The sequence below is a fragment of the Lynx canadensis genome, chromosome A1, assembly GCF_007474595.2.
Source record: "Lynx canadensis isolate LIC74 chromosome A1, mLynCan4.pri.v2, whole genome shotgun sequence".
NCBI lineage: Eukaryota > Metazoa > Chordata > Mammalia > Carnivora > Felidae > Lynx > Lynx canadensis.
This window is the reverse complement of record NC_044303.2, coordinates 26,314,559-26,341,750: the sequence shown is the minus strand read 5'-3', so window position 1 is coordinate 26,341,750 and position 27,192 is coordinate 26,314,559. Positions and strand designations below refer to the sequence as shown.

The 27,192-nt window shown below is 44.6% G+C and overlaps 1 protein-coding gene across 1 annotated transcript in view; it reads right to left on the bottom strand.

Moving 5' to 3' along the window:
- SMIM2 (small integral membrane protein 2) overlaps positions 1-26,951 on the bottom strand; it is an 87,878-nt gene extending 60,927 nt beyond the window's left edge. Inside the window, 1 exon segment of the mRNA XM_030325764.1 lies at positions 26,863-26,951. Within this exon segment, the coding sequence (XP_030181624.1) occupies positions 26,863-26,951 (89 nt within the window).
- Between the last annotated feature and the right edge of the window lie 241 nt (positions 26,952-27,192).

Genomic DNA, 27,192 nt, shown 5'->3' with positions numbered 1-27,192 from the left:
ATGTGTATATATGAAAGGATTTAACATATGGAAGTACTTCGAATGGTGTCTGTTATTCATAGCGACCCCACGAGACACTCCCCAGAGTACCCTGTTAGAAGCAGCCCCCTGATGTCACTCTGCCTTAGGCTTTCTTACATGGTCCTCGAAGCACTTGCCTCCTCCATCTACTCCTCTCTGAAAACTAGAGACTTCAAATAAAAGCTGCATGCAATGTGCCTTCATGGGCATGTGACCTGTGCAGTTGGTTTAATGCTTGGCTCTTGGCCATCTTGAAGTCCCTAATAATTTTTCAAAAAGGGACCCCACATTTTTATTTTGCACTGGGCCCTACAAATTATGTAGCTGACTCCATGTGACCAGTGACTAGTCAAGTGGCCTCAAGAAGGCTATTTCCTTTCCAGGTGGCTCTATCTTAGTTTTTTGGTTTTTGTTTTTTGTTTTTGTTTTTTAATGTTTATCTGAGTCAGCATGGAGCCCGATGCGGGGCTCAAACTCATGAACCATGAGATGACCTGAGCCGAAGTCAGATGTTTAGCTGACTGAACCACCAAGGTACCCCTATCTTAGCTCTATGGATGTTGTGGAGACAAGGATGAGAGAGATGAGATTAATATGGCCAGAGACCCAGGCTTGCCAATGAGCACAGCAGAGCCTTCTTGAATGTGTAGCAATGTTTCCAGGCTACAGGCAATAAATTATTTCCCAGGGGTCTCAGTAGACTCAAAGAAAACTAAAAGAAACTCTGGATGTACTTCCCCTCTCTACCAATTTCCCAAAATAACAAACATACTTGGTAATTCATAGTGAAATGATTTGAGTTACCCAGAGATATGGAGAAACCAGCTTGGCTTTCAGCACAGGGAATGAGTGCCCTTCGAGCACCTGGCCACTGCTGGGAAACTAAGAGCACATTTTGGCTGGAGCCTTCCAGTGGAGATTGTTGTGGGGAAGAGGGAAACATGACCGCTTCAGACAAGCAGCTGAAGCCATGTACCCTTAAAGGTGGCTTCCATGTCAACCACAGAAGCAACTGCTTTGACTTCCAGCAGGGTAACCCCAGTGGACTGGGAGCCTGTGTTAGGGTCCCTGCAATATGTTGCCTACTTGGGTGGGATTTCCACTAAATTCAGTAACGGGAGTGAGAGGCATAGTGTTTTGAGGGCACTATTGTAAACTGTTCCTTCTTTGAGTTTCTAAGTTTGGAGTGGCCCAAAGAGAAAGGATTCTACAAATACTCAGTCTCCTTATTCTCATATGTCTATACTTTTTTCATACAGTAGGTCTGACTTTGACCCCGGAAGACATTACCGGGTTCATTCTTTCATCTTCTGATTCCCCATCTGTGGCCCTGAAGTGCCAACGTAATTTACCAACAGTTACCAGCGGCACAGATAAATGGATGAGCTTTCTGAAATGCTGCTTCAAATCCCCTTTTAGAGAAATCCATCTAAACATCCCGTTCCCAATAATTCAGTTTCTTTGGACACTTCGGTTCACTTTGTTCTGATTTTAGAAGCAAGAAATGCAGCGCAAGATATTTCTGAGCTGGGAATTCGCCTTCCCGTTGCAGAAGTGCAACAGCAACCCCAGAGAGAAATCTTTCAAGTCTGCAGAGAAAACAAGGGCTGGAAAAATGTTTGTTTATTGCCAGCTCTCCCCACAGCCACTTACATAAGAGCTCGTGCCGAGACAGGCTGTCCTGCCCAGACTCAGGATCAAGAGTTATGCTCCTTGGGATGATGACAGAAACAATGTGGGAACCACAGAGCCGTGGCCTGTGACGCAGTCCAGGAAGGAAAACCAAGTGTTGTGTGGCGATTAGTCCTTTCACAATGGTGTGATGGTTTCCTGGGCTGTTTTCAAGCTCGTGGGGTATGGCACAATCTGGGGGGCGGGAGGGAAGGCTCTGTGAGAGAGATACAGCTGAAGAATGTTTCCTCATTTTCCCAGTTTGAAGATAAAACAATGCACAAAACTGTGTGAGCTGACGGGCAGAGTCAAAAGTTCAGCTCTCTCCTGACCTTCCAGATCCATTCTGACTCTCAAGCTACATAAATAAACACTATATCCAAATCTGGGAGCATTTAAAAAGTTTGGACGAATTTGTGTAGATTTTGTTCAACTGTTTACTGCACTATATAGATTTTTTTTTCTTTGCAAAACAAACATGAAAAACTAAGTCTGCCAGAAAAAAAAAAAAATGCAAAAGCCTTTTACAGCTTGCCTCCCCCCGTGCTGTTACTGAAAAGCAGATGTGACGGGCAGAGATGCAGGCCTGTAATCAAGCTCGTGAAGCAGCCACGAGGCAGTCTAAACTATTCTCGACAGCCTCCCTCTACAGGAGACGCCACAGCCTCTTTGAGTAGACTGTGCCAGGCTTTAAGTGAATATCAAAAAACCATCTTCCATATGTTTTAACTTAACTTCTGGTTTAAACGCAGGCCCATTCATTTTGTTCCCTCCTTCACAGCCTTCATGAGTAATTGTCCACTGACTTTGCTGCTTGCCGTTCATACCTGGGTGTGCGTTTTTCTTACTCCAGACACCTAACTCTTAGCGTCTGTCGTCACAAATATGGTTTCTGCTTATTGCTTTGGAATGACAGGTTGCAACTAGCACAACCTTATACACGTACGAGATATTCAGTCAGCATTTTGCTGATGGAGTAATCTCTCTCTTTCTCTCTCTCTCCTTGCTTCTCCTGATACATTTTTCACTTCCCTTCCCTTCCCTGATTTTTCTTTCTTTTCTTCTCCCTCTGCCACCCAAACTTTGTGCTTACCAGTGCATCTACTGAGTACTCTCTAAAGCCCTGATTTACACCAAACAAACAACATGATGTCCACAAAATAGAACAACACTCACTTTGGGACCCCAACTTTGGCCTGAATCTATGTGAGTTTGGAGTCATAATTTATTGGAACCAAGCTGAGGTTCAAAAGAGCAAAGGTAGTGGGACCCTATGTATCACCCTTGGATTCTTTCTCACTGGACCTCACACATAAGAATCTTTCTCACCTGCGTGATTTCCCATCCTTTCTTCCTCCTGACTCTTCTGCAGATCATCACGGACAAGATGGACTCTGAAACTAATAGTTTCTGATCTTTCATTCACTTTTCAGCATCTCTAGGAAAGAGGAAAACTGGGAAGGTTCTAAATTATTCAGATTCATGGGTTACAAATGGAAGAAACACATCTTAAACCAGCTTAAGCCTAATTTATTTGTTCATATAAACAAGACACACACAAAAAAAGATGGTTGGATTGGGGGATATCCTCAGGACTCTCTCATTCTCTCTCCTTTTTGCTCTTGCTTGATACCATTTTCCCATACCAGCTTCTCCATGGAGGTGGGGACATGGCCATGGGCAAAGCTCACTTCCTCATATATAGCTCATGACGTGAGCAGACAGGATTTTCCTCCCTTTCCCCCTGTGGATTGGGAAAAAACAAAAAAATGAAACAAACAAACAAACACACACAAAAAAGAACAAGATTAGATGCTTATTGGCCCATTCACTATGGCTAAACATGTGAGGTATGTGATGGGCTCTCCTGGGTCTCCTGTGGTCAGGGGGATAGCATGTGTCTGTTATCAGAGGAAAGGGGAGGGGGAGTTCTAGGAAGACTAAATAAGAGTCAATATAGCATCTGAGGAAAAGAGAGTTCTGTGAAGACACCAGGTCTATTGGAAGATGACTCCTCCCTTGTATCTTCCTCCCTATCCTCATAGCCCCATAAGTGAGAGTTAAATACTACAGGTACTCTAAGGGTTCTCAGACCCTTTTCATGAAGATATAACAATAGTCAATATCCTACCATCCTGGCAGAGAAAAAATGGGGACAGTTTGTCTGACTTTCCTACCAACACCAAGAAGTAATTAGAGGTAAAACTTGGGATTCACAAAAAATTACAGACTCAGAGAATTGGAGAAGATCTAAGGAAATCTAGATGATTTCTTATCTCTGCCAGAGCTTTACAAAGAAGGGTGACGATGGGTGGTAAAAGACCTTATAGAGGGTCTTGCATTAGGTGAGAGGCTGGACAAAGAAACTCCTAAAGGTCCTTTAGACTCTGAGAGACCATGAGCCTGTGAAACCATCCCAACTTGCAATCGGTTGATACTTTCCTTAAATTGTTCAGGACATTATCTCACTCCCCCGTGCTTACCGATTTTAATGGCCAGCAAAGCTTGTGGTAGGGGATTCCATCCAAATATCTCATATAAACAACCCCCCCCCCCCCCAGCCCCGACCCAGCCTTAGCAGAGTAAGCCCAAGCCTGGGAATTCTCAGACCTTTAGAAACTAGAAAGACTTCTACTGGCCCTCATCCCATTTTAGCCAAAATTTGTGAGCCTCCTTTTCTATAAATTTTGGCATTTCTGTTCCTTTTCTTTGTGTCTTGACCATACTAACCAGATCACAGCTGAGAAGAGAAGCCTGAGGTTGAATACAGAGACCTAGAATATCTTCATACTAACTTTTTCTGATCACAAAGAATTCGGGAAGTCAAGAAAGCAAGAGAAAGAGTTGATCTTCGTTCTCATTTTCCTACTGTCTTCAGAAAAATAACCCCCAAAGATGTTCATATCCTAATCCTTGGAAACTGTGAATATGTTATGTTATGTGGCAAAGAGGAATTCCGGCTGCTATTAAGCTGACTTGAAGATAGGAAGATTGACCAGGGAAGCCCACTGTAATCCCAAGGGTCCTTCAAATTAGAAGAGGGAGGCATGAGAGGAAGAGTAATACAATGTAAGAAGGACTCCACACACCACTGCTGGCTTGAAGACAGAAGAAGGGAGCCATGAGCCAAAGAATAGGGGCAGCTTCTAGAAACTGTAAAGGCAAGGAAGCAGATTCTTCTCTGGAACCTCCAGAGAGGAAGGAAGCCCTGCAAACACTTAGATTTTAGCCCTGTTAGACCCACACCAGACTTCTGACCTACAGAACTGCAAGATAACAAATTTGGGTTGCCTAAGCCACTAAATTTGTGCCTGTCTGTGACAGACAAGATAAGAAACTAACACATTTCCTATCCCTTTCCTGTGTATCCTGAAATGTTAGGTTCCTTAGGATTCCAACTGCCAAACTATATAGAGACAAGAGAGTTTAGCCGACAAGGAAAACAGACTTGATTGACTCTGTTATGACTTCACTTTGTGACGTTGGATAAATCAGTTTCTCTGGCCCTCAGTTTCCACATCTGTAAAGTGAAGTCGTTTTATTAAACAGTCTCAAAAGCCTTTTTCCCTCTAAGTTCAGAGATTTGATATCCTTAACCTTTTCTTCCTGGTGTAGAATGCTCTGCAAGCCCTAGCCAACCACCCCCACCACAGCTCACGGCCGAGCTTTGGATAGGGAGAAAAGGTCCGTGTGGTCACAGCTCTCTTGGGTCTTACCCACAGTGAGCGAGGGCAGAAGTGGTCAGAGTAGGCACAGCAGCTGCCCAGTTTGCCATCTGTACTCAGGAAGAAAATATCTAGTGCTAAGTGAGCACTGTAGGGGCTAAGGTGCTGGAGAATCCCTAAACCCAGGTGATGACAGAGGTCCTCCTGAAGGAGGGGAGGCTGTGTTAGCTTTGGATAAGGATATTCAGTGCATCAGTAGTGGCAAGAGGCAAGGCCCAGAATGAGCTGGGCGTGGTGAATAGACCAAGCTGATAGAAGAGAAAGGTGTTGTTGTGGACATAAAGTTAGAAAGACATGTTAAAACCGGATGGTAGGGGCCTTAAAAAATTCCAGGACAAGGATATAAAGACTGAGCGACCTCCTTTTCTAAAATACATTTTTAAGTTTATTTATTTTGAGAGAGAAAGTGAGGGAGGAGCAGTGAGAGAGGGAGAGAGAGAGAATCCTAAGCAGGCTCCCCGATGTCAGTGTGGAGCCGGATGTGGGGCTCGAACTCACGAACTGCGAGATCATGACCTGAGCCAAAACCAAGAGTCAGGAGCTTAACGGACTGAGCCGCCCAGGTTCCCGAGTGACCTCCTTAAGGCTGCACTGCATTTTGTGCCATGTCATATGCACAAAGCTTAGTATAGTGCCAGACACAGAATAGGTGCTGAACACAATAGGTGCTCAATATTTGTTGAATGAATAAATGAACACAAACGTTTTTTCGAACAGGACATTGCCATAACCCATGATGAATTTAAAGAATGTAAGTGGGACCCCAGTGTACCAAATGGATTAGAGGAGGCAGGGGTGGAATGTCTGGATACCAATCAAGAGTCTGCCAAACTGACGGAGACATAAAGGTCAAGCTGGGCGGCTGGGCAGTGTGAACTGAAACGAAGAGATCCATGTGCCATTAAGACTTTCTCTAAACCAGCCCAGCTGGGAGGATGTCATTTTCATTCATGCAGATCTCCAAGGAAGGAGCACCCCCACCTCGTGAATAAGAGCAACGCAATAGCCCAGACAGGCTAGCACACACTGAACAAAAATCCTCAGGCAGCAATTTAAGCATCTGTAACCCACATTGTATTGTCAGTGGAAATGACCACTGATCTCTGCACAATTATTCTCCCTGTAATCAAAGCTGGTTCTTAGTTCACCCTTTCCTTCCCTAGACTCAACAACTCTGATTCCCCTAGTCATTTTCAGAGGCTCATTCACCAAGTCTTCTGATTGCTTATGTTCTTCTCCTCTGATTCCTTTCCAACTTCCCTCTCCCTGAAGTCATGCACCGGAATCGGTGTTGCTCTAGCCACACTCATCTCTAAATAGATGGCAAGGAGCATAGCTCTCCTCCAGGAGGGAGATGTGGCCTCACGGGAGCATTGCAGTTATGTTCCAAGCCCAGCCAGTCAAGGATGCTGACTGTCCTGACCTAGAGGAGCCCCCACAGAAATCAGCAAGAAGCCCACCTCCAGACAGCGTCTGGCCTCAGATCCCAGAGGAAGTCACTGTCCTTTTCCTCTTCATCATCCTCTCTAAGCTTTCCTATCTTTGTATCAGCCAAAGCCCATACCGGCAAGGACAGAAGAGTAATTGATGGCCTTAAGGGATATCAAAGTGCTATTGAGCAAAAACACAACTCAACAGCCTCGCAGGTGCTTCCGGCAACAGGGAGGGAAAGAAGTGTCTTTAGAAAGCCCTAAATAACTCTAGGCAGGGATGTCAACTTGACAAATGACCCTCAAGAAATAGCCCCGCTGTTCTCTGGTGTGTGATTCATCCCAGCCGGTGCTGGTGTCAGGGGCAAGGCCCAGCCGTGAGTCCCGCAGTTATCACTTGGGGCTGCTCTTCAGCTCTCCTCTCAGGAGGGATAAGAAGGCATCGTCTTGGTTCCCTTGGCCCAAGTGACTCTGACCTTGTTCTCCAGTGGAATCCTGGATTTGTGCTGATTTGGTTTAAGCTGCATTAGGTGGAGGGTGGGCACCATGGGGAGACTCTCTGAGCATCCGGAGGTCCCCTGCCCTTTGATGTGAGCTCCCAGGGCTTCTTGCAATCATAGCAACAAACACCATGGGCTCCTCTGGACAGAGACCCCCTTTTCTCTCCCTGTTCTCAGTTCCTCAAAGAACTGGCCTAAGTGCTTGTCAAATGTTGGACTGAATAAGTGAAAAGATCCCAAGACCAAGAGTCATGATAGCTAGTTTCTGGTCTTGACTCTGATAATAAGTAGCTGAGATCATGACCATGCATTCAAGTTCTCCGGGCCTCCTTATCCTTGTGTGTAGAATGAGAAAGCAAGCTCTCAAATCCCCTCAAACTCAGACCATGAGGTACACAGAGGCCTGCAGGGGCTGGCTCGGGCTTGCACTCGCTCAGCAGAGCAAAGGTTGGGCAAATATGAGGCACCAGCAATTCCTTTGCACACCCAGCAACAGTTGTAAACAAAAATAGATTGAAAACCCAGGTAAAAGGTGCATAATAATTTCAATTAGTAGGTAGGCCAGGAGGCCCTCTCCAATGACACTAGATGCAGGTATTGTGAGTAGCAACTGGACTGGCAGGCAGCCTTGCGCCCACACTTAACATAAATACAGCATTATCATCCCCCATGAGTTTATTGGGTCCTCTTCACCAAGGTGTCCTAGCCACCAGACTATGATGTACATTCTTTGGCTTATGATGTTTCTTCTGTGAAACAGCACAACAAATGAATTGTCCGAGGAAGGCTGTCCCACCAGCAGAGGCAATTTTGTATGTGTGAGTCCCAAAGAGGAGTCTCTACACAAAGATGGGGATGAGTGGTTTGTAATGAAATCATGGGCATGTTCTAAGGAGACCAGCCAATGTGTCCCAACAGGGGGCCCATTTCTCAAAGCAATCATCTGATTAATTCCCCCTGGGTGGTGGATGTGCTCTGGGTTTTAATGCCCTTGGTTTTCATCAATGGCAGCTTTGTTAGTGTTAACAGAAAGCAAGACAAATGCTTTTGAAATCAAGGTCTGGTGGATGCCTGAATATGTGCCCCTCTCTGAAGATGGTTATAATCTTCAGACTTAAGAATTGAATGAAATTGTCTTTTTTATGAAAAGGCATTTTAGCAACTGGAATTAAGGATCACAAAACCTTTCAGAGGTTTTAACAAGTTTCCCCTCTGGGGATCATTTTCAGTTCTTTTTTAACAGATCACTGATGCCCCTGATCACCGAGACTCTTAGGGCGGGAGAAGTCAGTTAGTGAGGATTTGGACTTGTACTTCCTTTTCCCTTGCCTTTGTGGAAAGTGTCTAGTTACTCTCACACCTTGGCTTGGCTTAAGCAGGTGCTATGGTTTGACTGTGTCCCCCCAAAATTCATATGTTGAAATCCTGACTTCCAAAGATGCTGGTATTAAAAGGTAGGGCCTTTAGGGGTGCTTAAGTCATGAAGGGGGAGCACTCATGAATGAGATTAGTGTTCTTATAAAAGAGACCCCACAGCACTCCCTAGCCCCTTCCACCACGTGAGGATACAATGAGAAGTCTATGACCCAGAAGAAGGCCTTCAGTAGCACCTAACCGTGCTGGACCCTGAACTCAGACTTCCATTCTCCAGAACTGTGACCAGAAAAAGTTTGTTGTTTAAAAGCCACCCAGTCTGTGGTATTTTTCATAGCAGCTCAAACGGACTACGAGAGCAGGTCTGACAGGAAGGGGCTCTGTTTCAGCTGTGGATCTTTGCCGGAGTCTGTATCTTCTGGGGGTTGGACAGACCGTCCCACTGCAGAGTTAGACAAATAAAAGGAAAAATAGATACTCTTGCTCTGAGATACCAACACCTGCACACACACACACACACACACACGCACATGCACATGTGTGTCTCTATCACTTGTGAGTTTGTGCTGAGTTAGCTTGCCTGAGTTGATTAACCTTTCTGAGCCTTGGTTGTCTTGTTTATAAAATAAGAAAAATAAAAGGGCCAAATCATAATTCTGTTTCAAGGATTGATGGGGGAAAATGTACATCAAGCACTTACTTAGCACAACACCTAGAATAATTCAAAGTGTTCAGTAATTATAACAATAACAATAATGAAATGTAATAATAACAATAATGAAATCTCCTCTTTCCCGACAAAGAAGCTTCAGCCCCTCAGCACTCTACAAAAAGTCAGAGCTGACTCCACTTGGACTTTTCCATCAGGTTCCCTATGAGGCAGAAGTACAATGTAAGTTACAGGCTTTTCATATCTGTCGTTGCAAATAAGAACTGGAATTGAGATCATCTGCAGTTGTCTGAGTTTGAGGGACTTGCCTTCTCATTTTACAGATGAGGATACAGAGGCCCAGAGACCTAGGGCACCTGGGCTAACGTACTAAGACCAGAGACTAGCTATTATGACCCTTGGTCTTGTGATCTTTTCATTTACCCATTCAACATTTGTCAAGTGCTTAAATGAGGCGGTTCTTTGAAGAACTGGGAAAAGGGTAAGGGCTAGAGTCCCTGCTCTCAGTGGTCTTTGTTGCTAAGATTGCAAGAAGCACTGGGAGCTAATGTCAAAGGGAGAAAGACTTCCGGCTGCTCAGAGAGAGTGTCTCCCCATGGTTCTCATCCCTCCCGGAACGCAGCTCAAACCAAGCCAGCACAAATCCTGAGAAGCAATCGGCAGCGTGCACAGGACCGAACCAAGGCCTCCATGCTGAGGCCTCTGCTTCAGGCCCTCCTTCCTTCTGAGTCCCTCTCTTTCTGACTGAAGCGTGCATGTTTTTGCTCCATTAGTCAAAAAGCCTTAATTAACAAGGGACCAATATTTTCATAAATCTCAAAAAAGGACCAATATTTATCAGACACCCTCTCACTTGTATCCCTATTAGGTGACACAAGAGAAACACTCCCAATGACTGTTACTCTGGAACTCACAGTGTACGATCTATTTACTGAAACAAACACTGGCTACAAAGATGCCGCCTTCATCACCATTTTAGAAGTGTGACTTTTCATGCCCAGAGCTGCAGAAGGTATGGATGTCATGCTAAACGTGACAGTTGCAGTGTGGGAGTCGCCCCTGATTCAAACACAAGCACTAGGGACACGGGGATCTCCTTTGGGCTTGTTCACTGCTGCACCTCCAGGGTCCAGAATAGCACCCAGACATCATAGCCAATAAATATTTAGTGAATGGATAAATGAACCAAGTATGAACAGTGGAGTCAAAGAACCATCTAGTGAGTTTGGGCAGTTACTTGCCTTCTCTGTCTGCACCCAGATTCCTTATCTTGAAAAAGATTGTAATTGTTGTGAGGATTATTGGTTTCATTGTATAAATCTGTTTAAAACAGTGCTGATCAATATGAAATATTTTTGAGTATAGATCTTCCCACCGATTGTACTTTTTCTTTGTCCTCACAGGGGATTGGCAAACATTCAGCAATTTAACAGATATATCTACAATTTATTTTATTTTTAATGTTTATTTTTCTGAAAGAGAGAGAGAGAAAGCAGGGAAGGGGCAGAGAGAGAGGGAGACACAGAATCCAAAGCAGACTTGAAACTCTGAGCTGTCAGCACAGAGCCCGACTTGGGGCTCAAACTCATGAACTATGACATGGTGACCTGAGCCAAAGTTGGATGCTTAACCAACTGAGTCACCCAGGCACCCCCTCTAAAATTTATTTTAGTTAAATGATCATATTAGAAAAGTTCTGAAAGGTTTTTTTTTTTTTTTTTTTTGGTCATTGTTATTTGTTTTTGTTTTGTTAAAAGGTCGGATGCCAATAGGTGCTTGACTTTACTACCATTATTTTATATGAAGTGTGACTTTTGCGTTCAGACCCACATGTGCTACCAAAAGAACCAAGTCACATTTCCATGCTTTTCTGGGGTTGACCCTCCTTCACAAAACTGGGACAACCAACCTCCTAGACATGCTGATGACTCCCTAGTAGTGAGCGCTTTGTTGGAAGAAGGCCTCAAAGAGCTTTCCAGATGGTGAGCTGACCAGGCCAGTCTCCTCAGGCCACTCACCTAGACCCCTCGAAAAGCTTCATCTCAATTAATAGCAAAGTACATGTGATCTTTATTAAAAAGAAAGAAATAAATAAAGGAAGGAAGGAAGGAAGAAAGAAAGAAAGAAAGAAAGAAAGAAAGAAAGAAAAGAGAAAGAAAGAAAGAAAGAAAGAAAGAAAGAAAGAAAGAAAGAAAGAAAGAAAGAAAAACAGCTAGCAAAATGTGGGATACTTAGTGGCTAAGACAGTGGGAGTAACTGGGAGACATGAATTCATCAAGTCTTATAAAATAGCAGTAAAGGCAAGTGGCATCATATTTAGCGTATCAAAGAGAAGAACAGAAAAAGTACTTGAGAACCAGAAATGGGATCCAATTGCTGCCTCCTGGATCCACGGCTTGGGCAACAGCACACCCACCTGAAGTTCTCTACAAAAAGCCAATGCATTAAGAAAACCGTCATTCCCAAATCCAACTGCTGAATAGTGATCTGCAAACATTTGCACACAAGAAAGTATAGCAAAAATAGCATGGATTTTGGACTCCGAAAGACGTAAGCTTAAGTACCAATAGTGTGATCTTAAACAAGTTGTTTATCTCAACATCAATTTGTCCTTTAAAAAATGGAGTCAAGGATGGCACCCCAGCAGTGTTGTTGTGAAAATGATAGACAGTATCTGTAAGCTTCCAGAAGATTGCCTAAGTCATAAGCGGTGCTTAATAAAGGATGAGATGATGACAAGGATGATGATGAGCTTCCCTATTCAGAAAACACGTTCTCAAGTTAAGCAAACACTACCTTTCCCCCAGAAATGTTAGTACTTGTGAAAATTTGAGGTGCTAAAATTTCACAGCTTATCACGGCAGCTTTTCTGGGAGGACCGAATTATAGAAATTAAATTGGCCATATTCATGTGACCATAACTTTAAATGGCCCAAACTAACTATTCCCATCTAAAACAGCTTTTCTTTCCCATCAGCTTAAGACAAACACACACACACACACACACACACACACACGCATGCTTACCCCAGCAATTCATTTCTCATTTTGGTTTGGGATGGCGCCAGTTGGGAAAAGGGTTCAGAGTGTGTTTATTGCCTCTTTGTTCTCAAGCATTTTCTGGGGCCTCCTGGCAGCTCGTGGGTCTGCAGCAAGCAGCAAAGCCCTCCGGGGTTGCAAAGCCCAGACAAATCCCAGGCTCTGACCATTGCCTAGGGCTGGGGTAGAATGGCTGGAAACATCTGCCCTCCCACCCCAAACTTCTGCTCAGAATTCTGAGCAAACACAGGGCAGGAGCTGAGCATTGGGCCCCCCAGGGCTTGTTCTTACTGGTATTGTTTTGGAGTCTGCAATGCTGCCTCTTGCCAGGCCCCAAACTGGACCTTTCCCCTGATACTGACTGACAGATTCTAGAGTCTCTGTTGTTTGGTCTCAGTAAACAATTGTTTGGCAGAATGAGCGTGTGTGTGTGTGTGTGTGTGTGTGTGTGAAGCCCTTCATACCTGGTCTTCATTAATGACACTAGGGATTGTAGACACCACAGATGCCCTGATTCCAGGTGGCCCATGGGTGCTTTTCCAGAGAAATTACCCAAACACTTAGCACCAGCACAAGCCCCCAGGGCTGACCCCATTTGGGATTCTTACTCTAAGCCTGCAGGTGAAAAAACTGTTCAGCCCAGGCTGAGGCAGGCCATCCTAGTGCTCTCCGCCCCTGCCATGGTTGTGCCACTTAAACCTGTGCTGTCGTGGATGTGTTAAAAGGTCATACAGCTCAGTGGTCCAGAGCACCGCCTTTAGCCTTAGGTCCAAATCTGGCTTTGCCATTTTGGGGAGCTCTGTGACCTTGAGCTAAGCATGTAATCTCTCTTTGCCCCAATTTCCCCAAATGTAAAGTAAGTGTAAGGATATTAACGCCTACCTGGTAGTGCAGTTGTGAAAATTACATGAGGTGGTGGGTGGAAAGGGCCTGACACGTACTGATAGTAAAAAGTAGAATCAGAACGTAAATTGCCGGAAGACTCAGTACTCCTTACGTGTCTTGGGCTTTGTTTTAGTGAGTTCCCAGCAACTCCCTCAAAAGGTTACGTGTAATGAGTGTGAATTAATATGGGTTTCTGTGGGAGTTGTTACATCACTGATATTTTTTCAGCTTCAAGAATGGTGGGATTGATCAAATAACTAATTGTGAGATGTATTTTAAGTGTCAGGCATTGTTAAGGTGTGAGTCTGCAGAAATAAAAAAGCCTGTGTCACCGTCCCCACTGTACACACAGGATAGGGAGAGTCTGAGGTATCTTTTCAGATATTGACAACATCCAGGGTGACTGGGCTATGGCAGGTATTATAGAATGCTGGAGGCATTCCTGGGAGGAATCCTGGGAGGGTCCACCACGGAGCAGGGGTGGCCATGGAGAAAGGTCTTAAAGAATGAATAAGGGACTAACCTAGAAGAGAAAAATGAGGCAGGTGATTCTAGACAGAGTGAATATGCAAGGGCACAAAAGCAGCAAAGAAAATGCCATCTTTAGAGAAGGGTAAATAGTTCTCTGCAGTCAGAACACAACAGGAGAAAGTTGTCTGACAAGACAGACTGTAGGTAAATCTATTCGGCTGTAACAGTTTGGCTTAGGCCACTTGATGAAATAAATCACTGATGAGATGTCAGCCTGGCATGCCATTAACTCTCGATGCTCCCCTCAACCCCAGCCACAGAGGCAGGAAGGCAGTAATGGGAACAGTCAAGGCTTAACTTGATTTAAATGGTTCTCTCAGCTCTTTTTCTGTCATGTAAACAAATGTCTTCTCTAAGTGCAGTTTCTTCATCTGTAAAATGGGAATGGGGTGGGGTGACTCTTCTTCCATTTTAAGGAACTTCATGCAAATCTCAGTCTCCTTACCCACTGATGAAAATATTCAGGGCATTGTTTGAATAGAGTGTTCAACATACCCTTCTAGAAGATTATACAAAGTGACTTGGCAGAAATCAACTTGACTTTTCACACATGGTAATGGACATCTTGAATGAATTTTTCCCACTCTCCTCATGGCCCCATGTGACTTTTCTATGTCACCCTCTGCTCCCACCTGCAGGATGATGAACTATCAAACCTAAACTATTGCTTCCACTTCTGATTCCTCTGAGAAGGGATCTCATATTACGGCTCCGAGGGAGGCAACATTAGCCCAGGTGAAAGTACTTAATTTCCTCCCGTCATCCTCCCTCGTCCTTCTCTCCCCAACCCCCCCAAAACCGCAGCTGAAATCTATCAGAGCCTTAAGTGACGAGCCAACGGACCTTGTTAAGTCATCGGGCCCATTGATGAGAGTGGACTGAGAACCGGAGGCTTCTTTCCTTTCTGGTCCCAGAAAGACATTCTCTAGATTCTATCAGCAGTGAAATTCTCTCAGTGCCTACTCTGATTCTCTTTCCAAAATCACAGCTTGACTTCCCGAAACCGTGGCCAGCCCGTGCTTCCTGCACAAGCTGCCTGAAAATCACCCGTCAGAAAATCTTCAGGGCACTGCCGGGTCTGTGTAATGACAGTCCCACTCTTCACGCGAGGAAACTGAGCCACAGCAAATACAAGGGGAATATTCCAGACCCATATTCTTCAGCAGAAAAGAAAAAAACCTTTAGTGCCATTATTTATGGCTTGAGATCCTGGAGCTCCTTTTTCCAAAGCAACCTCAGGAAGGCAGCACATGTAGTCTGAAGAGTGGGTAGGTAGAGGGACAGATAACATAAGCTGCAGGCAGATATGTAGATAAATCTGTTTATATTATATATATATGCTTATAAATTGTATGAATTTATATATTTACATATTATATACTTATAAAATATAAATACAAATAATATAAACATAAATAAAATATAAACATAAATATTTTAATATATATTTATAAATTTTTATTCATTTGTTTATCAGCAAAATCCCACTGACCCAATGGGACTTGACCCGAGTTTCTTACTGAAACCTGTTCCTTCTACCAAAATGATCATAAGAAAATTTTTCACATGAGAAAATGAAAGACTCCAGACGAAAATGTGTTTTTAAACCCTAGCTAACCAAAAGAGGTTGTTCTTCCTTCTTATTCCACACTTGCGTAAAAGCTCTTGGCTATTTGAGTGTTTGCTTCCTGATTCACGATTGTCCCTCCCTTTTACTTAGCTAATTTATTAAACACCCCCTCCGCTCTGGGAACCCAGCATCACACAAACAATGGCACAGAGAGGTCTTTAGGAAAACAGACTCAGTGTGCTTAAAAGGAGAAAACACAGTTAAAAGAATTGATTCTGACTAAACTATTGTAGAAACAATGGTGCAACCAGTTTGTTTTCTTCCATGGCTTTGCCTTGGCTCTGATGTCAGTGGACCCAGCCCTAAAAAGCACTTCTTAGTAAAATCCACATACCTGGAGCCTGGGGAGCTGTGTGGAAAGAGAAGAAAGCCTCTGAGGTCTGCGTCCTAGCTCACTTGGGGAAAGCGGGAATAGCACCCACCAGGCAGTGGGTCTTCAAGTGAACAGAGACAGCTCAAACAAAGCCGTATGCCCGAGGGGACCAGGAGCCCATAAACCTCCTTCTTATATGCAGACATCCTGGAAACAACCTTGGGACTGCCAAGAAATGGAGACCTGAACCAATTTTACTTGGTTCTTTTTTTTTTTTTAATTCATTTATTTTGAAAGGGAGAGAGAGAGAGAGAGAGAGAACACAAGCAGTAGAGGAGCAGAGACAGAGGGAGAGAGAGAATCCCAAGCAGGCTCTGTGCTGTAGGCGCAGAGCCTGATGTGGGGCTCAAACTCCCAAACCGTTGAGATCATGACCTGAGCCGAAATCAAGAGTCAGATGCTTAACCGACTGACCCTCCTGGGCGCCCTTTACCTGGTTCTTAAGAAGGAAAACTGCTTCCCTGGGTTACACATGAGGCTGAGTCATAGACTGCGTGCCATCCTTCTGTTCCCTGAAGTTCAGGGTGTGACCTCACTGTTGACTGACCCCCGTAAACCATGTCCCATCCCCTTCTTCTTCACTACCTCCCACAACAGAGGCCACAGCTTAATGTTCTGTCTCTCGCAGCTAGACAGAGCCAGATCACGCCATTTTGCCCATAGAATGCAAGCAGTGGACTCCTGGATACTGCTACCAGAATAAATATTTTCCAAGAGAAAGGAATAACCTTGGTGAGCACAAAACTTGCCATTCATTATTCTTGCTGCCTTAAATATGCCACTCTCAGGTATACAGCCACCTTACAACTGACAAATTGATAAAGAAGATGTGGTATATACACAGTGAAATACTACTCAGTGATGAAAAAGAATGAAATATTTCCATTTGCAACAACGTGAATGGAACTAGAGTGTATTATGCTAGGTGAAATAAGTCAGTCAGAGAAAGACAAATTATCGTATGATTTCACTCATATGTGGGATTTGAGAAACACAACAGATGACCATAGGTCAAGGGACAGAAAAATAAGATAAAAACAGAGAGGGAGGCAAACCATAAGAGACTCTTAAATACAGAGAACAAACTGAGGGTTTCTGGAGGGGAGGTGGGTGGGGGGATGGGTTAAATGGGTGATGGGCATTAAGGAGGGCATTATTTTGGATAAGCACTGGGTGTCATATGTAAGAGATCAATCACTGGGCTCTACTCCTGAAGCCAAGACTACACTGTATTTTAACTAGCTTGAATTAAAAAAAAAAAAATGTTGGAATTCAAACTTGGGTCTCAGCCACCTCCTAGACCAATCACTTCTTTGGTCCGCAAATTACAGCCAGCAATAAGGAACCAAAATGTTAGGCAGTGAGGAACAGAGAAAAGTGCACTGGGGAGAGATCCGAGCTCAAGTGCTTGCTCTGTCCTGGCTGTGTGGCTTTAGGTTAGTCAGTTCACCTCTCTGAGTCTCTGTGATATTGTGATTTCTAATATGAAATAAATTATTTGCTTTTGGTCCCATTCCTAAACACTCTTGGAACTTCCTAAGTGATGGGAGTCATAAAAGTATCTTTTTTTGTTAATGAGGTGACTTTTAGAAAGGCCCTAGGTAATCTAAGGATGGGGGCTAGGGGAACCCACCCCGTAATTAAAGGGTTGGAACTTTCAGTTCCCATCCCCTGACCTCCGGGAAGAAGAGAGAGAATAAAGATTGAGTTCAGTCACCAGTGGCCAACAATTTCATCAATCATGGCTGTGTAATGAAGCTTCCATAAAAACCCAAAGGATAGTAGGGCACCTGGGTGGCTCAGTCAGTTGGCCTCTGATTTCAGCTCAGGTCATGATCTCATGGTCTGTGGGTTCAAGCCCCATGTCGGGCTCTGTGCTGACAGCTCAGAGCCTGGAGCCTGCTTCGGATTCTGTGTCTCCCTCGCTCTCTGCCCCTCCCCCGCTTGCGCTCTGTCTCTCTCTCTCTTAGTAATAAATAAATATTAAAAATTAAAAAAAAAACAAAAACTAAAGGATGGGATTCAGAGAGCTTCTGGGTTGGTGAACACCTGGCAGTGCAGGGAGAGCGATGTGCCTGGAGAGGGCATGGGTGAAGCTCCGTGCCCTTTCCCTGTGCTTGCCCCGTGCATCTCTTCTGTCCAGCTCTTCCTAAATTATATCCCTTTATAACGAACTAGCAATCTAACAAGTAATCTAATAACTAGCAATCTAATAAGCAATCTATAAGTGTTCTTAAGTTCTGTGAGCCACTCTAGCAAATTAATCAAATGTAAGGAGGTCATTTGAACCTCCAACGTATAGCAGTTGGTCAGAAGCACAGGTAACAATCTAGACTTATGATTGGCAACTGAAGAAGGGGGCAGTTTTGTAGGACTGATTCTTTAACCTGTGGGATTTGACACTATTTCTAGGTAGATAGTGTCAGAACTGAGTTGAATTGTAGGACACCCAGATGGTTGGTGTGGGGGAAAATCCACACGTTGGACTTGGGTGCAGAATTAGAGTTGCATTTTCCTTATATATGAGAACTAGCCTGGGAAACTTCTGATGTCCATTCCAGTGGTCAGTGTGGTTATGATTCTAGAATATGGACATATTCCACCCCCATTCCTCCTAATAAGCCACGATACCCTCAAAGTCCTTCTGACCCTACCTGTGACTCTGACTCTATGGAAGAAGCAAGCTGATGCCCCAGAACATCCATGGTTCCATTCTCATTTCTGCTGGACACTAACTTCCGGATGCACTGTGAATGTGGGTCCCAAGGAAAACTTGGGGCAAACTCCCAACCACTAAGGAAAGAGCCCGATGGAGTGGTAGGATTTGTTTCCAAAGATGAGAAGTCAGGTCCTTCCCCCACTACAAGTCGTTTGGCTGTCTGAGCCCAGGTTTCCTTTGTAAAATCAGGATAGCACTAAAAATCTCCCTAATCCTAGTTCCAGTCGTGGTGACTGTGAAATCATGTGACATAAGGCACCAGGAATTCACTTTTACAATGATAAATTTGTCATTATCTAGGGTTTAGCAATGTTCAGATGGGCCTGAGTAAAGAAAGTGATTTTACACCTGGCATGTAAAAAGTTCGCATCTCATCGTATGCAATGCAGAGACGTTTCAAGGCAGGCCTGTGCTGCTCAGCTGCACTCACTTCCTGGCCCATTATTGTGCGTGCTCCTCCTTTACTCAAACAAACAAAATCCAAAGGCGACAAAACAACACAACAAAGGGGTGAGGGAAAGTACAGAGGAATCTCTCTCCTCAGAGGACAGTTGTTACATACCTCCACATTCACCATCCCACCACCCTCCGTCTGACCTCATGGGCTGCGGCGTAATCCCATTTTTTGAAAAACAACAAATGCTCTGTCCTTATCAGACACCTTCCCAGCATGCTTTGTGATTCATCCGCTTCTTTTAATAGAAAGTATGTTAATGTAGGCACTGATGCTGGGGTCTATGGTCCCCTTACAGAAAAACACATCACCGTCCAAAAATCAAATTGAAACGACTTCACCTTAGGATGGCCAGAAGACCAGGGATTCAGTTTCCCATTCAGAACTTTTCTCTCCCTTTGTTTTCTGGGATCTCCGACCAAAAGGTGCTTGAGCTCCAGAGCTCCGTGGGCAACTAAAGTTTCCATGCTACAGCCCATGTCTGTGGGTCGGACTCCTTCAAAGTGACCGAGGAGGCTTTTCAGAAGCCAAAGGAAAGATGGCCATTTTCCTCCATAAAACACTGCTCTTCCATATGGCCATTAAAAAAGCTGTGCCCAGGGAAAGTATCAAAGTGACTTCGTGCTACTGGGTTCTGATATTGATCTTTTCACTCTCTCGATGGTTCCCATCCGGAAAATAATCTAACCGCTCAGGGTTTGTTGTTTGTTGGAGGTGGGAGATTTCCAATCCCTGCCTCTCTGAGAGCCGCTCCACACACAGGGAGCTGGATACTGTAACAGCACAATGAGACTGACCAGATTAACAACTGGTGCGAGGAAACTGTTGGCAGGGTAGAGCCTGATGTGTAGTGCTGACCATTATGCCTCACACCCCCGTGTGGCCTTGCTCTCCCACTGTGCCATCTCCTCAGACAGCACCTAGCTTTGGAAAAGCCCACCGTTCTCCATGACCACACACAACTGTGGTTATTCAGGCTGCCCATTGTGCAGTGTCCGTTGCCTAATAGGAAGCTTTGGTCCTAGCGTGAACCCATTTTCAGGAAAGACACATTGTGTGCAAGAGGAAGTAGACATAGTGGTTTGTGCCCAGGTTCAAGACCAACTGCATGGATTCAATCTTATCTCTGCCTCTCACTATCTCTGGAATTGTAGACAAATATCCCTTTTTCTCTCATGGCCTAGCTGTTAAAAAACAGAATGCCAGCACAGATCTCCCTGAGTTGCTGTGAGGGTTAAATTGGCATGAAGCACTAAGAACTGTGCTAGGTATATAGTAAGCACTCAGTACGTGTTAGCTATTATTATCTTTTTAAATGTGGAGAAAAGAGACAACTACCATTTATTGAGCAGTCCTCTGGTCCAGACACGGGTGCTAAGCACTTTACATTCATTATTTAATCCTGGTAGCCACTCAATGAGATACAAGTCATTATGCACGTTTTTACTGAGCAAAGAGATTGAATAACTTGCCCAAGGCAACAATGCTAGTGAGTGGTACATCTGGGACAGGATCTGAACCCAGTTCCGTCTGATCTGAAATCCTTTGGGTAGGCCTGTATAGGGGAAGCAGTATTGTTTCAAGAGAACTGTAGCTGAATTATGGTGATGACCAACAGCAAAACAAATGTCAAAGAAGGGTGTTAATGCAAGGAGCATCTGCTGGTGGAGTGCAGGGCCCGGCTCAATAGCTGATGTAAGACAAATATCCTTGGGGCGCCTGGGTGGCTCAGTCGGTTAAGCAGCCGACTTCTGCTCAGGTCACTGATCTCGCGGTCGGTGAGTTCGAGCCCCGCGTCGGGCTCTGTGCTGACAGCTCAGAGCCTGGAGCCTGTTTCAGATTCTGTGTCTCCCTCTCTCTGACCCTCCCCTGTTCATGCTCTGTCTCTCTCTGTCTCAAAAATAAATAAAATGTTAAAAAAAAAATTAAAAAAAAAGACAAATATCCTTTTTCTCAAATATACTAGAAGAAAGTGACAGATGCCATAGGTTGACCAACCCAGCTGTCATTCCCAGTCACGTTCCCCCTTTCCCACAGAATCTCGATTTTAGTAGAGTAACAATGCATCCATCCCTAAGAAAGGAGTCATGGCCTCTCACTCCCGTTTGCTAGATACCTTCCTGTCCTTCCTTACGTGGTCAGACACTGGGGATACAAGGGAAATTTTCCTGAGGCTTCAGAAAAAAGCTTATTTCTTAACGTCCAGAAATCTAGGCCTAATAAAAAGAAGGTCTTTTGCCCCGGCCTCTTCTTTCTTTAAGCTTGAGATGCTCATGCAATGTCTGGAACTGCAGCTGCCATCTTCAGACCACGAAGCACGAGAACAAAAGCCATTAACTCTGAGGATGGCAGAGAAAGATGGAAAAAGCATGGAAGGATAACCAAGTGACTGAACAAACTCTGAGACTTCTTAACTAAGTAACAAAATAATTATGAGTTCATTCACTCCTAATACTTAGTCAAGTGTTCTGTTCCTAACTGACGGATGGAAGGAAGTGAACGCTTACTTAGCCTAGTCAGGATTAAACTCCTCCGTCTTCGCTCTCATGATCCATGGCTTGTACCTCATTCTGCCCGATGTTTCCAAGGCTACTTGTTTACACAACTTTCCTCTTTCCCTTTTTTAGCCGACACTACCTCCCCCAGAATCACCCATGCCAAGCTATTTGAAGGAAGGAAGCTTGAATCATTTTTTTATCCACTGCCCCCGCTCCCTAGCCCCACCTGCCATAGTGACTTACTATACCATTCCATCCTGAATCGTCACGTCCATCGCAGACAGAAAGGCCAGCATACACACACATGCACACATGTGTGCACACACGTACATACACAGAACCACATATGTTTATCGACCTGAAGCAGGAATCACGGGGCTACAAGTGCTGAACCCCTGTTCAAGGTCTCAACATGCTGGAAAGAAGATAGAGTGATGAGAATAAGTGGGAAGAAACCGATTGGAAAAAAAAAACAAAACAACTAGGAAGCATGGGAAGAGGGAGAGCCAGAAAATAAGCCAGCGTGGCAACAGCTCAAGGGCTTGACATGGGCGAGATTTACTGCACTAATATGTTGGGCTGCCTGCCGTAATTAGTTTCTGTAAAAACCGTATCTCCTAGCTCAGATTCAATTAAATCATATGGTGTTTATTTGAGAGCTTTCTTATTACATGATGGGAGGGCTGGCAGGGCCCCAAGCTCAGCTAACCCACCTGTCCCTCGCCTGGCACAATTTATGTGCCAGTCACACTGTTTTCCGGTGGTCAGGCAGCAAGGAGATGAATGGGTGAGTGTTTGTCCCGACAGAGACACGGGAAGATGCCACGTGAGGCAAGCATGGCCCTGAATGATGTCGTTTTCTTCAAACCCTGAAAAGAAAACACGCACCAGAAATAGTTAACCCAGTGTTTGATCCAGACATTGGTTATCTTATAGTCCCTTTGGGTGGAGGGGGCAAAACCAGAGGGATTGCTTCTCAAAAATCATTTGTTAAGAACAAGCGACAGGTCTGTTAGAGAAGATTCTGATGAGATAGGAAAGAAAAGCATCTTATTCAGAAAATTCATCTGCCTGAGATTTCCTGATCACTGCACAGTGGTGCTTTTGACCGAATGCACTTTCTGTGCCACTCTTCATCGCCTGAGAATGAATAAACATTCCCTCAAAGTGCCCTCAGTATGAGACACGTGCGTGTGGTGAGCTCTTGGGAGGAGAAGAGAGTCCCAGTCAGAATGAGAAAACAGAGGTTTCTGCATGACACCATGTTTAGCAGCAAGGGCAGTCTCTTCCTCCTGAAACTGAAATCAATATCAAATTAAATCTGTGTGCTTCATTTCCACGGGTAACTTCTAGACTTCTTTCATAGCCAGTCACGGTGTCTTCACCCTCATCTGTTCATTTGCATGGTGCATGAGTGTGTGTGTGTGTGTGTGTGTGTTTCTCTGCCTGCAAAGTACATGTTCCCGTAGGAGAGAAACAGCATAACACATCAGCTGCTCCCTGTTACTAAAGAGTTAGCAAGAAAATCATCTTTGAAACTAAGATCTGCAGGAAAGAAGAGTAAAAGATAATTCTTTAATTCTGAAACTCCCCGTGTGCGGCTTATCAGCTCTGTCACCTGGGCCAGGTCTGTTAAGGGAATATTGAACTCGAGCAGAATCTGTCCTAAAATCTTAGGCTGAGTTTCTGAGGATGCTTTTCTCTCCTTGTTCTCGTTTTGGTGAGTGATTATTTGCTTTTGTCTCGATCTTCTAATTCCTTCATTTCACGTGTTTGAATCTTTCTAGGAGACGGTGATTCTTTGTGGAGGTTGTAGTTGAGAACATGACATAAAATAATAATTTTATTATTATAAAAGCTTTCCAAAACTTGAGACAATAGAATGAACTTCAATGCAGTTTTTCCCTAGGATAGTTTTTTTTCTTTCTTTCTTTTTAAAATGTGATTCTTTTCTGCCAATGGGTGGTCCTCACTTTTCTGTGACTATCCTTAAACCCAGCTTTGCTCCTTCCTTGGCTTTACTTCTGCTCTTTACCCGGAAACATGAAAGCATCTCAGTTGTAAAAAGAATCACAGTCAAAAGCAAACCAACAATCCACCAGAAAATACGACATCAGTTAAACGGTAACAGAAGCATTGTGTTTCTTTAAATAAAAGCACACAACCTGTAGCATCAGAAGAAAAAAACTAACATTACTGAGACCTGATCAGGTGGTAGACACCTTAAATACATTCAAACAACAACCTGCAATGCAGTTATTACATTTTGTAAGTTAGGAAGCCAGAGTTTGGGGAGGTGAAGTCATTTGCCCAAAGTAACCCAATGACGAGCCAAGAGTGAACCCTTGTCAACAGAACTCTCAGATCTGGCACACTGTTTACCTATTGGCCGTAGAACACATTCCCCGCTACCCCTACATATCTTCACTCTTTCACGCCCCTACCCCCTCCTGTGGTGCCGAGTGCAGTGCATGGGCCGTCCAACAAGAAGTTGATGATAAAGGGCCTGGGAGTGAATGACATCAATCAATGTCCGATGTAAACCCCAATAGCACAGCTCATGTCTCTAGGCTGTCAGACACCCAGTGTGCGGAACGTCCCTGATGACTACTGAATTCCACCATGAGGAAGGGGAGTTCACCATCCCTAAAGGAGAGAGCAGCACTTACTAATTCATTTCAAAATGGTATCCTATCCCACGTGGTCTTGTGCAGTGGCCTTGCTTAGTCCCTTATCCTGTGAGCCTAGAAAAGAGATCTTTGACCTCTTTCCATTTAGAAAAGAGGAAGCTGGGATTATGACTCTAGTAAGGCTGTCTGTTTCATTATCTGGCATTGGAAGAAGCAGAGGATTCAAGTCTGTGCCTGTGTTCTCAGCTTGGGAAACAGCCATATGTCAGACACAGTTACAGTTTCTCACAAAACCAACCTCATGTGCTGGCCCCAGCCCTGACCAGGGGACAGATGGTTTATTCCAGCACATTCAGCCCAGAGGAAAGGTTACTCCTGCCTGTCTCCTAACTATGGTATTGTCTGTTTCATCCCTGTGCTGATTAAGAGTGCAGACTCCACAGCCAGACTGACCCCCAGCTATGCCACTTACTGACTGTGTGACCTTGTGTAATCACATAGTATCTCTGTATTCTCTCTATCAACTGGAGAAGGGATAAGGGTACCTTTACCCTAGGTAATCATGAAGGTTAAATGAGGTACTGTATGCAACTTCTTAGAACAGTGCTGACTTTAGTCAAGGCTCTAGATATGATAGCTATTTCTAATGAAATTGTTAATATGGCTCCTGATGAGTTTTAGAAAAGGTAGCCTCCAGAAAGCCTTCCTTGAACCTGCTCAATTCTCAAAAGTACAGAAGAGGCTGAGGGGCACTTGGTGGCCCAGTTGGTTAAGTGACCAATTCTTGGTTGCGGCTCAGGTCATGATCTCCCGGTTCATAAGTAAACAACAACAACAACAACAACAAAAACAGCCTGAGAAGCCAAGATCTTATGGAAGATACTCAAAATGTGAAGCTGTATGCTAAAAGGCAAGGAGCCCTGAATTAGACATTATCCCCCGTCTGCCTACATGAGCCATAGGACCCCACACATATCACAGGACCTCCTTAGACCTCCTCATTCCCACCTGTCATGGATAGAATTATGTCAAACCAAAATTCATATGTTGAAACCCTAACCCCCAGTGTGATAGCTTCTGGAGATGGGAACTTTGGGAGCTAATTAGGGTTAGATGAGATTACAAGTGTGGGGCCCTCATGATAGGATTAGTGCCCCTGTAAGAAGAAACACCCGACAGCTCTCCGTCTCTCTCTGTTCTATGTGAGGACACAATCAGAAAGCAGCTGTCTACAAACCAAGAAGATGACCATCCATGCTGGCACCTGGATATTGGACTTCTAGCCTCCAGAACTGTGAGAAAGTAAATGTCTGTTGTTTAAGCCACACAGTCTGTGGTATTTTGTTATGGCGGCCAAGCAGACTAAGATAGTACCTGCACCTGAAACCAGTCATTCTTACAGCTCCTTCCCCGCATGCTAGCAGAGGGAGGGGTTTTCACGTAAGGGTCAGGGGGAGGGTCCTGCATAAGATTCCATTGCAGAAAGGGCTCCAAGGCCAGTAATTAAAAACAAAAATTTTTAAGTGTATTTATTTATTTTGAAAGAGAGAGAAAGCCATCATGGGAGGGGCAGAGAGGGAAAATCCCAAGCACACTCCACGCTGTCAGCACAGACGAGGCCAATAATTATGTAAGGACCACCACAATAGGTGATTGCAAGGACCCCTCGCCATCTGGCAGAGCTTCTGCAGAATCCATGTGTAAGAACTCTTAGCTCCATTGGCTTGGAACTCCTCCTAGAGAGTAGTTGGAGTAGCATAGAACACGGCCAGAACACACACAGTAGTTCACATAACTTAGTTTTCCATGGAGCTGATGTTTTCCCCTTCTTATGTCATCAGTTTGGTAAGAAATCTTCCTGAAATATACTACATACATTACCTTCTTAAAACATATGTGCGTAGGGGTGTCTGGGTGGCTCAGTCAGGTAGGCGTCTGACTTCAGCTCAGGTCATGATCTCCGGTTCGTGAGTTCAAGCCCCACATGGGGCTCTCTGCTGACAGCAGAGAGCCTGCTTCAGATCCTCTGTCTCCCTCTCTCTCTGCCCCTCCCCTGCTCTCTCACGCTCTCTCTCTCTCTCAAAACATAAACATTTAAAAAATACATGTGTATATATGCATATATATTTAGCTTTTCTTGAGACATGTGGGTATCATTCTGAGCGCCAATAAAACAAGACCTTCAGTGGCTTTTGAGATATGCAATACTCTTTGCCTCCAGTATCATTTGGGGGTCCTAAAGGACCCCAACCTACAGTCCTACTAGATGATATTCTCTGTGTTGACTGTAACCAGTTGCCTCTGCATAATGCATTGTCTCACTGGTTTTTAGTGAGGAGGTCCTCAGAATGGCTTCACATCACTCACTTGGAATAAAATGCACGGACCTTCGGAGCCAGCTATTGTTCCCGACGGCCCTTATACCTTCCCCTAACTAGACTTGCACCTATGGGTTCCCCTCCCTGCTACGACGTGGGGTGCTGGTGATCCAACTGCCAGGTTGTGGGCACTACTGTAGATGGAACTGCTCTGAGGGCCCAAGAACTCAGCGATGTCAGAATGGGACATAAAGTACTGGAAATGGAGAGGCCTGCTATGGATGGTTGTAGACTACCTGATGACCCAATGTGGGAGCCAGACACTGTGGGAGGACCCTGACGGTCAGAGGAGCCAGAAACATTTCTGTCCACGTCACACACTGTGGGCACTTACGAAGCAGTTAAACAAATGTATTCTGAGTACGCGGAGAAATGGAGGATTGAACCGAGAACGCTCTGGGAAGCCTCGTGACCAGTCGCCATGACCGCTACGGGAGCCATGACACTGGGCTCCCGACTGAGAGCCTTCATGCACCGAGGTGATTTGGGTCCTCTTCGCCCCCTTAGCAAGGCCCTGTTCAGATGAATTGTCTAAATGGTTGTTTCCATGACAACGACTGAGTCTCAGAGGGCCAGCATCAGGAGGCAACGACCATGCCGGAAACAGACCTGAAATTTGCTCCTGATGGAGCCGAAATGAGAGCGCTGCAGGCAGGAGAGCGAA